Below are 18603 nucleotides of genomic sequence, written 5' to 3' on the forward strand. Positions count from 1 at the left end.
TTTTAAGTATATTGTATATATTATGTATATATAAGTATAGCATATTTGTTGTCATTTGTTTTGTGTGGATAGTTTTGCAACTTCATTATTCATTCATGTCATACTGGTAAAAAAAGAGGAGGATAATGGCTACTTGAAGACCACACCATTCAATTTGAATTTTGTATGTTTACATTACCATTCAAAATTCTGGGATCAGTAAGAGTTTAATGCTTTTTAAAGAACTTGCTTATGTTCATCAAGGCTGTATATGCTACTTAATATTTTTGGAGAACTGCAATGAGGATTTTCAGGATTCTTTGATGAATAAATAGTTCAAAAGCGTTTATTCAAAATAGAAATTATGTGTTACAATATATACTAATGTTCAAATGTTTAGGGTTAGTACTTTTTTATTCCTTTTTAAGCACTTTTCACTTTTCAGCACTGATAATAAAACAGCATATCAGAATGACTTCTGAATTATCATGGGACAATGAGGATCTGGATCACAAAATAAATTAGATTTTAAAGTATATTAAAATAGGAATCCTTTATTATTGATTAAATAAATACAGCCTTGATGAGCACAAGAGACTTTTAAAAAAGACTAACTGAAATAATCTACTGCATTACATCAATCATTAGCCAATCATTTGGATGAACACCGTGCCCTGGGAGGATATTTTCAATGCCTGGCAACCCTTCCAAATGACATGAAGGGATCCTTAAAAAGATTCCCTGAGGAGATCGAACTGCAATTACTATAAGAAGCAGCATCTCTTAACGATGGCCGTCATGCTGTGAGTCAGGGGGGATACTACCTCCTGCCTGACAACCCGAGGAGCGAAATATCACATGTGTGATGACACCCAGGTGCTTACTCTGCTTTTCTGAACCAGACACGCAGACGCTTCCAGTCGAACGTTACATGAACGGACGCTCACATGGCACCTCTGCACTGACTACAGGTGCTACACGTGTTTCAAAGTCTATCAACTTGCCTGGACAGAAAGAAAAAAAACAGCCTACCAACCAAATGAAATTAAGAATACATTTATGCAAAACCATACCCTTTTGCACAAACCACACGCTCACACAGGAAACACTAATACGAGGCCAATTAATTCAGCAGCCTGTGCAAGGCCATCCACACCTGCCTTACAAACAGATGCAGGCTCATTGATGCATATCATTCCATCATAACTACTGAATAAACCCACATATCTAATCAAGAACAAGCATATGTAATCACACAGGAATGAAACAGTCTTGTTGGCAAATGATTGGCAACTCTATATATACTCAAAGAATAGTTTATCTTGTGTTAAAAATGACTGTACCTCAATTCATTTTAAACCACCTCTTGACAGTGCTGTTACTAACTAAAACTACTGAAAATTATTTTTGGCAATATAGTTAAACTAAAAAAAAAACATATATAATTATGTCAATAAAAAACCGCCTTTGTATCTAACTAAGATAAATAAGCTTAATACGATAGTTCACTTAAAAATGAAAACCCATTTACTCATTTTGTTCCTAACTTGTGTGACTTCCTTTACTCTGTTGAACACTAAAAAAGAAGGTTACACTTAATAGTCCACTTTAAATATTCTACTAACTGTAATTAACTTTGTAAACACATGTCAAGTCATTCTCATTAACTCGCAACTACATGTGTAGTAACTCTCAGAGTAGATGTTAGGGTAGGTTTAGGGTTAGTAAAATAAGTTAACAGATACCAGAACAGGAAGTCAACGGTTACCAGCAACTGTTTGGTCAAACTGGTCCAGTACATTATTCAAGAATTCTCATTGTGCTGAAGACAAATGATGAGAATATTTCTTTTTTAATGGTGTGAACTATCCCTTTAGGTTTTTCCTTAATTGGTTTAACTGGGCTAGTGTTGTCATAGTCATCTGTACGATTAAGATTACAGTACAAAATTCCACAATTCAAGTGTGGTCTCAACAAATCCTGTTCTTTCAACTATGATCAAGTTTGATTATTACAGTCTGACCTTCTGGAGGGGGGTGGAAATGTGAGTGGAAATGTTTAAAAGAAAGCAGTTTCTAAATCCTTTTGAAGGGTTTATATGGGATTGCGTTCAGATTCAAAGAATTCAAAGCCTAATCTCAACTCGAGTGGTTCTGTGAAGGAAAGCCCTTTAAGTTTCATTTCAAAGGCCTTTAGTAATTCCCTCAAACTGCTGGTGGACAGTCTCCTATTTATTCCTCACCTCCACCCCAGCGCAGACAGCGAGCGAGGTCGTTCCCGGTACCCAGAGGCAGGATCGCAACAGGCGGATGCCGAGCGAAATTGGCTTTATCTGTTGAGAAACAAAGAGAGCTGTTAAAACTGTTGTGTGTCATTTTCATGTTAAAACACTCTCTATAGTTTAATGTGCAGAGTTCCTTGAAAAGTGTAAACAATGGGCTCTGTGGTGCTCAAAACACTGCACAGCAGACTGGTATAGCAACACTGGCTCAATATTTCACTGTATTTTTAGGGTGAGACTATTTGTTTGGCTTAATAATGGAACATGGGGGAGTGTTGGAAAATAAAAAGGTCAGAAGTGCCGTGGGGGTGTATTTCTTAATAATTTCATTTTGTTATGAAAAATTTAATGCGTCATACATTTACATCCCAAAATGATACATTTGTTTCAAACTACTTTCAACCCACATTTAAATGAATTACCATAAGTTGTAATACATTTAAAGCATATATTTAACTTGGACACAAATTATGATTATATTTAATGGATCGGCATGTATGCATAATAACAAATCAAATTTGAGGTTGTGGACTATTGAATTTTTTTTTAAAAGAAGTCACTAACGCTCGTCAAGGCCGCTTTTATTTAATTAAAAATGCAGTGATATTTTGAAAAATGATTACAATTTTAAATAACATTTCTATTTGAATATATTATAAAATGTAATTTATTTGAGTGTTGGCAAAAATGTATTTTCAGCAGCCATTAGTCCAGTCTTGGTGTGTCACATGATCACATCAAAATGCTGATCTGGTGCTATCAACGTTGAATACAGTTGCACTGCTGTCAGGATTCTTTGATGATTAGAAAATTGAAAAGAATGGCATTTAATGGGGACATCTTTTGCAAAAACATCATCCTTCCTGATATAAGTACAAGTAGGTCAGATCTATCTGTAAAGCAAATGCACTCATATGGAACTATATTTTACACTCTTTTTAACTTCTTATTTTCATCTCATTTTATTTTTTTCAAGACTGATCATAACTTGAAGTTAGTTATAAAAAGGAGAAAGAAGAAAATATGAGAACATACTTTGTTGGCCCTGGAAAAACATTTTAATCCAAATATTCTGTCTTGATCATATCTCTACACCTAAACCATACATTACAAATAAATAATGCATAAAATCAGAGGAAATGATAGATGAATGATACTGATGTACAAGCACCAAACACTCACTTTAAGCCTAAAATGGTTCTTTAAATTTGATTGGTTAATCATAATGCTGTTCCAGGGTCAACAAAGATGTTGAACATGTTATACTCAGCAAAACCAGATTCTATGCAACTGACCCCTGATCTTACTTCTTTTAAAGGCACTGAAGTCAGGCAAACAGCACTGGCTAGTGCTTCATGCATCAGTGTGCATCATTCCTTACAATAATTCAAAATAAATGTTGTTTGCTTCTCTTGTTCGGAGACACACAGCAGTGTGTGCTATCTGCCGAAGAGAGGCAACATGATGAACTGTCTCTTTGTGTCCTCACGCTGATGGTCCCTGTGTGGCTCATTGCTATGTGCACAGGGACTGCGGGGACGTTGTTTTCGGTGCTGGTCCGTATGGCGTGATGTACTGTCTAACCGCAGGGGCTCTGAGTAATCGTCAGCAGCAGACATTTTCTAATACCAGTCAAAGTCGTGTGGGTGAACAACAAGCAAGGACTGATCGCAGAGCGGCTCGCATTCAAAAGCCGCTCCTAAATCATCACTTTGGGGCTGTTAGGAGGGCAAGCTTTAGTCACATGCGTCCCTGTCCTCCTCAATTTGCCAGGCTAAAGAGTCTCCGAAGGGATAAAGAGCACATCGTTTCTGATCTAAGTTCAGGTTTCGGTACCGTCAGCCAATTGCAATTTCAAGCCAAAGGTTTGGAGACCAAGCTGATTCTAAATCAGCACTTAGCGCTGATATCTACCACCGCCCACACAGGTTCCTCTCCAGCGGTCGTCCATTAACATCAATACGGCTGTCAGGAGGGGGAAAGACAGGCCATTATATCTCCACTGTTATGCTGCATTCACACACGAAAGAGGTCACAGATGAGTCAACGCGCTTCCTAGAAACAATGATTTGTGAACAATCTTTCTGACGGTTAAACATCATGATTATATGTGCCTTAAATAAGAGCCTGCCTCAAGTCAAGAACCGCATGGAAGGACGGCCTAACGTTCCAATGTTTGTCGATGAATTCGTTGACAAGGTTTATTGATATCCTAGGGGAAATGCAGATGCAAAATAGCAGGAAATATAAAGTGCAATCAAACTAGATGGTCAGTATAAGACCTGTATCTCAAATGAAGGCGTTTTATTTGGTCATATCATTAAAAAGTAATCTCGAAAGATGAAAGTGATATTTAGCAAGCCAAATATTTCCTGGACAGAGCAGCTGAAACGCTGTCGTGTGAGAAATCTCAATGCGAGTTCATGATATTTACCCATACGCCTTATAAACTTCCACATTAGGCTGATGGTCTATTAAGTCTATGTAGCGATGTTAATTATCACAGCTCTGGAAAGCACGGATGCTGATCTGTACTCACCAATGCAGTCCAAAATCCACCCCACTGATCCATCCCCTCCACAAGCCAGAACGCGGAAATTGGGCACATCTCGAAAAAAGTTGAGCCTGGGAGACATAAAAACAATGAGATGGTCCCTTTCATGTATTTACATTAAAGCTTTCTTTGGTCATGTCATTAAAGTGATCTTGTGGAGTGACAGCACTGAAGAAAAACAACGCTACCCAACAATCTACAGCATTCACACTATTCCCCAATGATAATCTACAGTTTATTACTCAGTGCTGTATGTTTCATCCGAAGGGCATTACAGAAGATTGTTTCTACACAATCTTCTGCCACATTGTTTCTACACTGTTAAAGTTCGAGTCCCAAAACCTTGCCCACTTTTTATTTGTTTGTGAACTGGCCTCGAGCAGTGCGACAGGCACTCAATTAATAAAACTATATATTTATTTGCACAGCGAAGCAGGAGAGAGGCTGAAGAAGACATCACCCTCTGCTGGTCAGGAGCGTGTACTGCAGCACATGGATGACTGGGCGACTTATCCTGTATTTAAAGACACATGTGGGATCTGCTACAGCACAGAACGTAACACGCAAGCAGAGCAGTCACACAAGCGTGTGAAAAATTTATACTGTGTAACCCCTTTTGATAGGCTGACACTGCGGCATGTTTTATGTATGCAGGACAAGAGCAAAAGAAGAAAGTAAATGTGCCACTAAGTTTACCCTGAAAACATTGTCAATTCAAGCAGTTCTCAGTTTTTCGTACCTTCTCAAGGTTTATTGCTGTAGTGCTGTTATGCCAACAACTATAATAACCTAGATACAACATCCACTGGAGTTCAGTAACTGAGTAACATGAAGTGGAACATGTCTGTGTGGTTCTGGACAGGCTTGAGCTGGAATCGTGTTTCAGTCTGACTAAATGAGCTCTGTTCCAGATAAATTTGTAATGTACCAGTGCCAGTCTGTTTGAAATGGCAACGTAGGCTGCTGTTGTAGAGATGCGGTTTGCGTAAACAATTTCGTCTCCAATGACATGGGCAACAGAGAAGCGATACTTGAGCAAGCTGCGGTTTTTTTTTTTTTTTTTTTTTGCCTTCGTGTAGATTAAAACCTACTACTTTCTTCTGTAGAACACAAAAGCTATTTAAAAAAATTCATTCATACAATGAAAGCCAATGATTATTAAAAATGTTTAATTACCAATGTTCTTCAAAATATCTTCTATTTTGTTCAACAAAGAGAATAAAGTCTTGTTAAGAATGACATGAAAAATGTACAATTTAAAGCAACTTCAATTTTATTTATTTTTTTTGGCAAGGGCTGAATTTTCTCTCAGAATAGTTTTAAATCAATGTCACATACATTAACATCTACATGCCTCTAAATTAGCTAAAGTGTTTAAGAGAGAAAATTAAGTATATGGCCGCATTGTTCTCCATGAGTGAAATTAGCCATGTCAACCCAACTCTCTCTCTCTCAGCGGTCTCTTCAGGATGAGCAGCGTTTCAGTCGTGACTACAGAACATTATGTGATGGGAGGGGGATCTGGGACGGAAGGTCTGCTTTCCCGCGAAACGACCATTGCTCAGCTTTTGTTCTGTACTTCTCTCTCTCTCCTTTTTCCTGAATGAGAACCACTGTTGCGCAAGTGCAAACTGCTGAACAGAATGTACTCGAGTGTTTTGAGTGGGTTTGTAGAATGTGTAACTGCATTATAGTACACTAAAATGGAAGTGAGTGCTCATAGCAAAAAAAAAAAGACAGGTGAAATCTCAACAGCTAAACAAAAGCGGCCTTCTGCTTTTCTAATCATTCTCCTCAAAAAAAATCCCAGAAGATCTTAATGTCTCAAAATGTCTTCAAACCAGCCTACTGTAAAATGCCCTATGCTGATCAATGTTGTTATTAATAATGAAAACTTTTTCTGCACTACCTATCTACTATACCTATCTACCTATCTACTATATGGACAAACTACTGCAAGAAATGCTTTCGGTCAACACCAGGGAGTTAATCAAAATAATATCAAACCAATCTTGATGAAAAAGAGAAATATAGAAATATATAGAAATAAACAGAAATATAGCCTTGACAACTGAAACAAGTTCAGAAGCACTGAAATTATTAAAAAGGAAACAAAAATAAATTGGTAGCACTTTACAATAAAGTGTCATTTGTTAACATTAGTTAATGTATTAACTAATGTGAACAACCGATCAACAATGCATTTATTACACTATTAATTTTTGTTGGTATTAGTTAATGAAAATACTGTTGTTCTTTAGTAATTGCTTTAGTAATTCATTAGTAAATGCTGAAATTAACATCAACTAAGATTAATAAATGCTGTAGAATTATTGTTCATTCTTAGTTCATGTTGTTAACCAATGCTAACCAATGAACCTTACTGTCAAGTGTTAATAAATAGTGTAATAGTATAAAATAATACCAACACAACACTGCCAAAAATGGGCTCATTTGCTTTTATTTCTATTTAAAAAAAAATATTCAAATGTATTATACTTGTAATAACAAAGTATAAAATATATGCCAATTTTGCACTGTGCAAGCATGAACCTTGTACAGTGACATTGTCAGAACTCACTGCTATGCTACCGTTGCAAGCGATTTGGACGACCTTGAGTTGGACTATGGTTAAAGACTGGTGAGGTGTGTGGGTGAAGAGGTTTTAGTAAAATGTAGTTGCTTAAAGAGAAAGCCTCGCCGTGACTGACAGGTTTAGAAGAACATTCAGCGCTTCAATGAATGTATTTACTCAGCAGGGGGCTGCTTGAGTCATAGTAAATGTCTTATAGGTCTCTCAAAGTCAGCTCCACTTTGCGAGTGGTTCCTCTCTCAGAATAGCTGATTGCAGGTTGGCTCACTTTATTGCAGGTTTGTAGAAGCAAAAAGATAAGAGGGAGAGGGAGCCATGCCAGAACAAAACAACAGTGAGAATGTCAAACTGTTTTTGAGCAATTCCCTGTCATGACTCAAAGTGTTTTATGCGTACACATCTCCCTTGAAATTTGATGGTGGCTTTTAGTAGTCTTACCCCGCCATGGGTCCTCCTCGATCCAGACTGTACACCTGTCTGGGGTTAAGCAGGTACTGGAATTTCCGCAGCACCCTGATGAAGACAGATGAGAACAGAAAAACGCATAGAGGAATGACATTTTTCAACGTAATCACTGTGAACTTCACTTGATAAAAGACTTTATGGTAGCGATAATTTAACCAAAAACAACAATTCTGCCACCATTTACCAGCCTCTTGTCATTCCAAGCCAAAACAACTATCCTTCTTTTATTGAACAAAGGTTTAATTTCTGAAAAATATCCTGGTCAATCTGTACCAAATTATTATGTACGGAGGTGGAAAAACATACTGTAAAATACTGTATATGTTATTATGGATAGAAAATCTTGACATGCATCCTAGCTCTTCTTGGTACCTTCATGAGGGATCATGAAAGAATTGCGATGCTAAATATATAAATACATTGTTATATTAGGTCAGATATTTTTTCCATAATTTTGTATTAATTTTTAAATGATCTGCTCAAATTCTACACTGGAATCATAAAATATACCTGGATATCAACATTTACAACATGTGCAGACACATTGTTTATTATTAGTCATTAATCTTATTTCAACTGTCATTCTGCTACAAAACTCTAATTTTTCTGTTAAAATTAGCTTTTAATTTATGTTTGCATAATGTACGCTATTGTTTAAAAGGTTAAGATCAATAAGATTTTACAATTTTCTCTTAAGTCTCCTATGATCACCAAGGCTGTATTTATTTGATCAAAAAAAAAAAAACTGCAATATTATGATATAATATCGTCATTTCTGTGCCAATGCACTGAATTTTCATCAGCCATTATCCAGTCTTTAGAGTCACACGGTCCATCACAAATCACCCTAACTTGCTGATTTATTATCAGTGCTGTTGTGCTGCTTAATATTGTTTTGGAACTTGTGATATGTTTTTCTTTCACTCTTTGATGAATAACAGTTTTAGGATTTAACAGGATTTATCCAAATCTAATCTTTTCTAACAAAGTCTTCACTATCATAGTACTTTCATGTGTGTATTTGATATATATATATATATATATATATATATATATATATATATATATATATATATAAAAACTACCATTCGATTTTAGAAAAGATATTAAGGGAAGGAAATATTATCAAAATTTATTTTTTCACTATTTTTAAACTAAGCCTTTTGATCCTCCCAACCCCAGTTAATCAAAAAAAAAATAAAAAATCAACAGATTGTTCTTCACAACATGAGGATGAGTAAATGATGACAGAATGTTCTATTTTGGTTGAACTGTTCCTTGAAAAGACAGATAGACACATATGGAGGAACGATATTCTTCAAACGTCATCAATCCGTTATCATTATGCACCTCTGAATCAATGAAGTCAAGCAAGATAGAAACAAACATACACAGATTGCACGCTGTTGCAGCAGTGCTCCTCGGTAACCTTGAAGCAATAAAATGATTATTAAGGACTCTGCAATGACCTTCACTTCTAACTCTGTTAGCTACTCTGTCCCTTTAGTACGCAAAGACACAGAGAGAGGAAGAGAGAGAGAAATAAGACGGGCTGTTAGTTTGAGGTGCGTCACAAGCTATGCTTTTATGTGGGGGTGATAATTTGAGCACTTATCAACACTGAAGAATTCATTCATTTCCTATGCAAAGAACAAAAGAATGCAGTCAAGTGTCAAGCCCGACCAATGAGCTTTCAGTACACTGCTCAGGGTGAATATGAAGAAAAATACACTCGGTACAGTATGATTCAATGGTGACCACTCAGTTCCTTTGTTTGCATCAAAGAACCACCAAAATGGTCTTTCTTTTTTGGGGCCAGGGCAGTTATCGCGTCTTTGTTTGAGCACATGTCTAATAATGGAGGATAATCGGCCAATTAATGGTATTTAAAACTGTGTTGCTATGGTGATGCCAGCACAAAATCCCAAAACTGGTCTCCCGGAGGACGTTGGGTGGGTGGTGAGAGCTGAAACAACACCCACATTCTTCCTCCTTAAACAGCATTACTGTCTCCTGCTAGCTTTGATGGTATTTAGGACACTGCCAGTAAGCAAGAAAAAGAGTGGGACTTTTGTTTCACATGTCTATGCAGATTTTACCGACTTCAGATGCTTTGACAAACCTCCTCATTGGAACCAATACGGCGGTACAAGGTCGGAGAATATGAAAAATGATGATGCAACAGTTTAAGCTTCAAAGACATTTACCTCTCTCCCTGCCGACCGCCACTTTTGGGATTAACCAGCACGAGGAGGGGGTGCGTCCCAGGCAGAGGGGTGATCTTAAAAGGAAGAAAGGGAGGGAAAGTTACGAACGCACCTATTTTGCAGCCCCAGAGCGTGTGTGCTGAGGACTCACCTGCAGTGCCTGACCGTCACCGGTGAACTTGAAACACTGGCCGGTGTCCTCAGGGCTGGTACTGGGCGATGATTCTCCTTCACCTCTTTTGGCGGCGGAATGACGGTCCTACAGATGCACAGACATTACGATCAACATCAGCAAACATAGACAGAGCGAGATAGATGTGCATCTCAGATAAGAATGAAAAGATCCGTCTCACTTTCCTTTAATTTAGGAAGACCTAAAGACCTGTTTTAGTATTTCTACAGGTCTCTACTACATATGACATAAGTCTCAATCATACAGCCTCTATATACAAAGAGACAATGAAGACATTTACACATAAATTGTAAGTAAACTATTTCAAGTAAATTTTTTATTTCTACTTGACAATCTACTCACAATTAATGCCGTTTATTACAACTTTCTAATGATCAAGCGATCAAAATCATTTGTACATGTAATGCGGAAAAAAAAAGCCTGGAACTATTTCAAAGCTGTGCACTTCGCAGACAACGACTGAACAACTTAAAATGTTGATCAACCAATCGCAATTCAAATCACACATTCAAAAACCCCGCTGTATAAATCAGGAAATGCTGCCTTTTTTCAAAAACAAAATAATCTTGACTCCAGTCCAAACTTGTTTGTGAATTTCCTTGATTCTTGTGTCATACTTATTAAAACTAAATGGCATTCAAGATGAAATGATTACAGTAAAACCATATACATAGTCTTTTCAATATTTACTTCATTAATTGTATAGCAAAAAGATGGAATACCTGTAGGACAAAAACAGTGAACAATTTAGTGATACAAGTTCCCACTCAGTAGGAAAATTAGTTTTGTTTTGTGACTGCGAGTGCACAAAAAACTCCCTTTTATCCCTTTACTAAAACTATTTATTAACAAATATTTGTGATATATAAAAAAGGTATGTATAGATACAAAAAAAAAAAAAAAAACTATGGATAGTGTAACTCAGACCGCAATTAAATTTCTTTTCTTTTTTTTAAGCAAAGGACAACTGCTTTTAAAACACATATTTAAAGATATGGAAGCCACAGCAGCATGCAAGACAAATATTCATTTCTCTCTAATGGCTATGTACATGTACACCTGCAACCATCCATGTGTGAGATGGGTGTTTTTATCAATTTACATGAATTAACATTTAAACAATAAGGGCTGTGTATAACTCTACAAAATCAAATAACCTCTAACTATCTAGAAAGGACTTGCGTACTGTCTACAATACCCAATTATAAATACAATGAGTATGTTTTCTCTGTAGTACAGACGTCTTATTGGTTCCAGTAGAGAGAGTAGGACTGACCCACCAGGGCCAAAAAATTGTCCACATTGTCCACAAATTGTCCACATTGTCCAAAATACATTTTAGCATATCAAACAAGTGCAGTACCATTGCAGACGGATCTCACCAAAACAACAGGGCAGATGTACGACGGCAGGAGTGTGTGATCTCTTAATGGCCCACCGTCACATTCAGGCTTCACATTAGACGCACACTTGTTATGAAGCTGGAAAACACACAAATATATATATATATATATAAAGCGGCAGCGGAAAAAGACACATCAACAGACTGGAATGGACTGGAAATTTTGTCACTTGTTTTATCCTTACTAATCTGACTTTGTAAAAAGACATTAAATGGTAGGAACAAAGAGGACAGCAGGATCCGTACTCAATATTAAATTAGTTGCAGGTTTAGAGTTGAAACTGTCAGGAGAGACGGTTCAGAGAGTGTGCAAGAGCATATAATGTGATAATAAAAATCATTATGCAGAGAAAAAAGCTTTTGAATGAGTGTTAAGTGCTGACACTTATCTTTATTAGGGGCTATTTAAAAAAAAATTGCCCACATGCACTAAATGATGGTGTAAAGGTTTAGTGAAGAACACCACCAAGTGGTGTAAATACATATTACATTAAATAGGCTACAGCTGAATAAACTGAGATAAAACAGAAAAAAATTAAGAAAAACACTATAAAATACATTCCCTATATTAGTCTTTGTTCAACTCCTCTTTTTAACACAAACACACAATAAATATTAATGTTAACAAAAACGTTTTAGACTCTCACTGGCCACAGTAAATAAATATATACTCACAGTGATTTGACACCAAACACAGTGAAGGCCTGTTAGACCTTGATAGCACTTGATACTGCGGTGACATTTGTCACATTTTGTTAGGGAGTTGCCCTCCATCCAAACATGCTGCATAGCCTAGAGACATTCAATAGAGACTCATTATTTGTTTTAGTTGTGAAACACTCAAACAGCCCATACATTGCTGAAATTATTATCCTACCCTATCCCACATGCATTTTAAGGCATTTTTAAGGCACAACAATTCTATCACTATCTGTGATACAATATTAGTTCACTTTAATGACTAAAAGCCATATTCAGACTGGATTAGTTTCAATTTACGTATATATTTACAGCTGGTCAGTTCATACCCGAGGTAGTTCCTCCGGGCCTTTTAACAGAAGGACTTAACATAAAAGTCATCTTAATCTTTACACAATGACTACTGAGATTTCAGTCGAGACTAAAACCACTGAGAATTTTGAGAAGCTCTGGTAAAAATTACTTGACTTTAAATTACTCTCCATGTAAAACAAGTTTTAAAGAGGTGTCAGTGAATACTAAAACAGCGCTGTGTGATTTTAGTTTTTTCCCTCTAGTTCTTAGTACAGAAAAAGACAGGGCACACAGGATGTTCTCATAGCCTTTCTGACATGTCCACAGAACATTACTTTGTGGATAAACCAAGAGTTATAGGTCTGGGAAGTTGCCTTGGGTGAAAACTGAGCTGGACAGCGGTCAGTGGATAAAATAATCATAACACGAGTTGTTTACTAATAACAGAACACTGTGTTTGTTAGCTCTGTACCAAACACATCAATCTGGGACTTCTGGTTCCACAAAAATGAAATTTTTGAAATTATTGGTACCGGCCTTAAAAAATGAGATGTGTTCAGTTGTAAGCAGATGTTGTTTATGGACTCACATTGGTGTGTCTGCGGGACTTGGCGTAGGTGCTAATGCAAGGAGCAATGTCTTTGGACACACAGCGCTCATGGACTGTGTACTTGCATACTGCCAAACAAAAGACAGGACTGTGAGAGGAGGAGCATGAGAGATCGAAAGGAAGCATTTCAAACAGAAAACTGCACAAAAGACAGACAGACGGATAGGTGGTCAGAATGATAGTGTGATAGAAAAACGGATGAAAGATAACAGAAAAATCAAAAGACACATTGAAATACAGAATTGGGCAGATATAATTAAATAAAATGACACAGAATTTGCCAAATTTTGGATGAATAAGTCAAAAGTAGGTCAATGCACTTGATTTAAAAAGGTGATATGGACGGTAATGTCTGTGAAAAATAAACTGCAAAATACTATTTAAATGTTAATTTTGCATGTGCCACATGTACTGAAGTGCACGTGATTATCGCCGTGTTTTCAGCCTCTGCTGCCTGATATATGAGTAGATAAATACATGAAAATAATGAATCTATAGAACTGCTCTGAGAGCCACTTCATGAGCATTTAGTGTGTTTTGTGAGAACAACTTGTCATATTATAAAAACAGAAAAAACTAAAGGTCATGAAAAAGGTCAAACACCTCTCAAAATGAAAGTCTGGTTCAACTTGGAAGATACTGTGACAGAAATATATTAGTAACGTAATAAAACTACTACTACTAATAATGCAATTATTTAATATTACTTTTAAGAAACATTTATCAATAAAAATTGATTTACCAATTTACCAAAAAAATTTCATATAGTGTTTTTGGTGGGATATATATATATATATATATATATATATATATATATATATATATATATATATATATATATATATATATATATATATATATATATATCCCACCAGAAACACCATATTTAATTTTTTAAAAGTAATAATTGATTAATTGAAAATTCAATAATTGCATTATTATTAGTAGTAGAGATGATTTTAATTAGCAAAATTTAATAATTTTTTGATAGAATTTGGACTAAAATAAAAATATAAAACTATTTCATATTGCCTTAAAAATGTACATTTTGGTTAAACAATAGATAACAGACAAAGTGAGATATAGTACAAAGGGACAGATAGAACAACAGATAGATACTCACGTGAGCAGCAAAGGCCCTGTTTTCTTACTCCTAACAACATAGTGTGGCAGTAATTACAGTATGCTGGCTTGTTAAAATGCTTCAGTCTCCATACATGCTGCCCATCCTCCTGTACATTCTGAATGCACGTAAAAGCAGAACAGGAATTAGATACTACATCTTTAAAGGTACTGTTTCCTCTTTTTAACTCACAATTAGTTACACCTCACCGTCTCCATTCCCAGCAGGACCAGGAGTGGTATGGTGGTCATTCCTCCTCTGATCCATTCCTCTAGTGTGACCGTTCCATCCCGGTCATAATCAATCTCCTCCATCATCTCTTTCAGAATCTACAATATAAGACATAAAACATGGGACAATAAGATATGGATTCCACTGTGCAACTTGGGATTGGCTGGTGGAAACATTTAAAGTGATTCATACTGGTCGTAGTTCTGTAGAGTCCCATTCTAGATACTCAGCTACATGGACCATCTGGTTTATGATGCGGTCAAGCTCCTAAATCGATACACATAATTGCTTTAGATATTATACACTATAAAGCATACAGTGTTTATGTAGCCTGGTATGTACAGTTCTTTCCGATTATCAGTTCAAATGACCCGTGTTTGTTGTATTAAACTTATGTACAGCTCATAGTGCAGTACTATGTACGGTGCATTATTAACCCGTTGTTGTTTACAGCATCAATCTAACCACAAAAAAACTAGACAGATTTCAGACTCACCGAACTGTCCAGCAGACCATTGCCATCTGTGTCGTACAGCCTGAACATGACTTTAGGGTTAGAGAAGTAAAAGATAAGAGACCGCATCTTTTTGTAGTGTAGCAAACATTTGTCAAGCACAGACCCCATGATAGCACCTGGAGCTCAGGTTATCAAAGGGCAGACTGAGGCAGCAAGTGAGGATTAGCTTCAGGCACAAATAACTTCCTACGCTAAAGAAAGCCTGGCTATGCTAACTCCATGTTAAACAAGGACAGGAGGAGAGATAAGCCTTTACAGAAGAAGAGAAAGAGATTCTGGAATTCTGTCACGTGCAGGTCAGGTGTTGTTGGGTGTACTATATTTAAATATACTGACTTATTAAACAAAATTTGCTGCTTATTATTAGTTAGTAAATAGTTAGAAAAGAGTTGTTAAGTTTAATATGTGTTTGCATGATGAAATTGACTAGTTAAGAGAACTTAAAATAAAGTTATACAGATTTTTTAAATAATCCTAAAAAAATGTATAATGGTTTTCAAAAAAATATTAAACTGCACAACCGTGATCAAACGTTATAAGACATTCTTCTTATTCATTATTAGGATGATTTGTAAAGAATGACATGACACTGATTACTGGAGTATTGGCATAATCTGCTCCATATCTGCTTTTCATATGCAATGTTTAAAATCAGTAATCAGAGAAAAAAATGACACCTGCAAAGAATGAGGTGATTTTTCACATATTAGTCACTAATACTGTGATCTCTGTGGTTGGCACGACTGGTCTGGAGACAAAATTTACACAATTACTTATAATACTTATAAAATAACTTTAGTAAAGTATGAATTATAGAGTATATGTTAATGTTTATCTTAATGTAGATAAGAAGGATATTAAAGGAAGAAGCCTCATGTGACCTCAAAGAGTCTAATAAACTATCGTCGCAAAGAAAAAGTTTGTTTTAGCATGAACAAGCTAACATCATAAACTGTTAATATACAAAAAAATATATGACCAAATAAGTATTTAAAAATCCTTAAAAAGAAAGCTAAAGAAAAATCCAAATATTATTATTTTGAATAATTCCCAACTTACACTCAAGCTTATCCTCTGGCGTCCCTCTCTCCAGGAGGGACAAGTAGCACACAATGTCTTTAAGGAAGACCACTTGGGGTGAAGGAGATCCTTTTTGTGGAGAAGGACTTCTCCGGAGAGATGTACGGTTTTCTGATTGGTTACGCTCTGGAAGAATGTTAAATAATTTTTTCAATTTAATTCAGTTTTATATATAAAGCACATTTAAAAATGGCCAAAGTGCCGTACACTATCAGTAATAACATCAGGTATCACACCAAAGTAACTGTGAGGGAGCATCCAGATTGTGATTAGGCCTTTGTTATGGATTACACGTGTAAAAAAAAAAAAAAAAGCAGTGAAGATCAAGGTTGTCCCCTTGTTCTTCCCTCTGACCTGGAGAGAGGCGCGGGGAGTTGGTAGTCTTGGAGAGAGCCAAAGCATTGCTGCTGCTGCTGCTCGCTGGGGGATTGGGCTGCGTGCCGGGTGAGCGGTGGGGGCCTCTGGGTGTGTGGCCCCCTGTGCCTGAGCGTTGTGACGAGGAGCGGGACGAGCAGGGCGATGTGGTGGCCCCTGAGCCTGGAGTGATCCCTGCAGAGTTCTCTGGTGCATGTCGGCTCATAGCGCTCAAAATACTCTTCCCATTCATACCTACGAGGAAAAATGCAGGGAAAATAGAGAGGAGAATGAAAGCGATGATCTGAAATGAGACAGGAAGAAACAAAGCATAGAGTCTCCTCCACTAACTGTGTGTACAAGCGTGTGTGAATCCTGTGCGCGAACATTATTAACAAAAAAACATTATTCATCAATACCTGACTTTTTTTTCCGATTAAAATTGTGTAAATATATAGGGAATAATCACAGTTGTCAGTCACGTGACCAGTCCGAAGACCTGGAGGGCAAAACATCCATGTGCCATAGAACTGCAGCACAAGCGTGTCAGGTTTTAATCTGGTTCAACATCGCAAATATGTGGATCACATCTCGAAACAATAAAACTAAGGTGCGTGAGCAAAATTTAGGTTTTGGCCATTTGCAAACCATATTTCGGCAATATTTCAGTCATTAAACAGCCTGAAAAAACGTAGAAACACTTTATATTAAGTATTAAATATACTTAAAACAGTAATATTAAAATAGCATATTCCATAATCTCACTATTAATGATGCATAGTTTACACTGAAAAGCAGATGAGGCTGGAATATGAAAGCAATCCGCTTAATGGTTGGGAAACCATTTGATGTGAAACTAGGCATTACTGCATTTATATTCTGGCTTCATCTGCTTGCCTGTACAAAACATACGCCAATGAATTTCAGCTTTTAATATCTGCCTTTTACTACATTACTACTTAATGCAAACTGTGCAAAAATAAGTGGCAGTCAGTAGAGCGAATCCTCGTTTTGCCCCCCAGGTGTGTGTTCCTATAAGGGTGCGATGTCGCATAAAACTATTGACAGACAGACAGACAGATAGACGAGAACGCATTCTGCAGGCATAAATAAGTGCACAAATATTATTGAATGAGACCCACTGAATCTGATAGTTTTTAGCTTTATATTGCTTGCATATTGCTCCCTGCGCAGTGGTTTAAAAATGTTGAGTTCGGGAAGTTTTGGAACCCACAACAGGTACAATGACACACAGCAGACATTTTTTAATATTGCACGAGGAAGTAAGAAGAAAGCTGCCGGTACATCACGATTGTCACCACAGCCACACAGTGGTTGACTTGATACTATGGATGAAAATCATATCCGTCACTGGTTGCTTTGTTTGACATCACAAATAAATAAAAAGATCTGCCAAGACACACCAAGACAACACATGACAACACCAGGTGAAGGAACAGCCGTGATGCAAGTCTCTGTCCGGTCAAATCACACCACACTTGCTGTGGTACCTGTTATTGGTGCACAGGCCACTTCGGTCTGTATAGAGATGCCTGCATCAATGGACTTGGGCTCTGCAGACACAGGGGTCAAAGTAAAGTGGAACGGGAGTAGAGCAAGGCGGACTGAGGAAAAGATAGCTGGGATAGTTTATGAGCGCAGCCAGTCAGGACAGCTTAATACGGCAGATTTATTACTGCCATACTGAACATTTCTCATTTAGCCTAAAGGAACTGAATTAAAGACACATGGAGCAACAGAAATCACTGACTGTACTGTATTAGCCAGTCCAGAGAAATCAAGCCACTAGATGGCGCTGTTGAACTGTATCCTCAACTAGTTTTTTTGCCCTAAATCACCTCAGGTTAACAGTAATAGCAGCAGACACAAAGCCACCAGCATCTTTTCATTAAAGTGCACTCTTGCATCAACATTGCACATCTTTGTCTTTATAGAGCAGAGAGGCATGGAGAGCCTGAAAAGTGGAAAGACAAGAGCAGGTTTCATCGCATAACACCGAG

The 18603-nt window shown here is 36.9% G+C and overlaps 1 protein-coding gene across 3 annotated transcripts in view; it reads right to left on the bottom strand.

Annotated features, from left to right (window-relative positions):
* Window positions 1-18603, bottom strand: part of LOC122351370 (diacylglycerol kinase gamma) — a 101757-nt gene that overhangs the window by 42983 nt on the left and 40171 nt on the right. For all 3 annotated transcript variants that reach the window (XM_043248406.1, XM_043248407.1, XM_043248405.1), the window contains 14 exons: window positions 16583-16837; window positions 16208-16354; window positions 15128-15177; window positions 14824-14898; window positions 14610-14729; window positions 14401-14518; window positions 13257-13345; window positions 12350-12466; window positions 11655-11753; window positions 10231-10338; window positions 10080-10153; window positions 7846-7920; window positions 4800-4885; window positions 2222-2311 (listed from right to left, as the gene is read on the bottom strand). In XM_043248406.1, the coding sequence (XP_043104341.1) occupies window positions 2222-2311; window positions 4800-4885; window positions 7846-7920; window positions 10080-10153; window positions 10231-10338; window positions 11655-11753; window positions 12350-12466; window positions 13257-13345; window positions 14401-14518; window positions 14610-14729; window positions 14824-14898; window positions 15128-15177; window positions 16208-16354; window positions 16583-16837 (1503 nt within the window). The remainder of the gene's footprint in view (window positions 1-2221; window positions 2312-4799; window positions 4886-7845; window positions 7921-10079; window positions 10154-10230; window positions 10339-11654; window positions 11754-12349; window positions 12467-13256; window positions 13346-14400; window positions 14519-14609; window positions 14730-14823; window positions 14899-15127; window positions 15178-16207; window positions 16355-16582; window positions 16838-18603) is intronic.

The sequence above is a fragment of the Puntigrus tetrazona genome, chromosome 9, assembly GCF_018831695.1.
Source record: "Puntigrus tetrazona isolate hp1 chromosome 9, ASM1883169v1, whole genome shotgun sequence".
Lineage (NCBI taxonomy): Eukaryota > Metazoa > Chordata > Actinopteri > Cypriniformes > Cyprinidae > Puntigrus > Puntigrus tetrazona.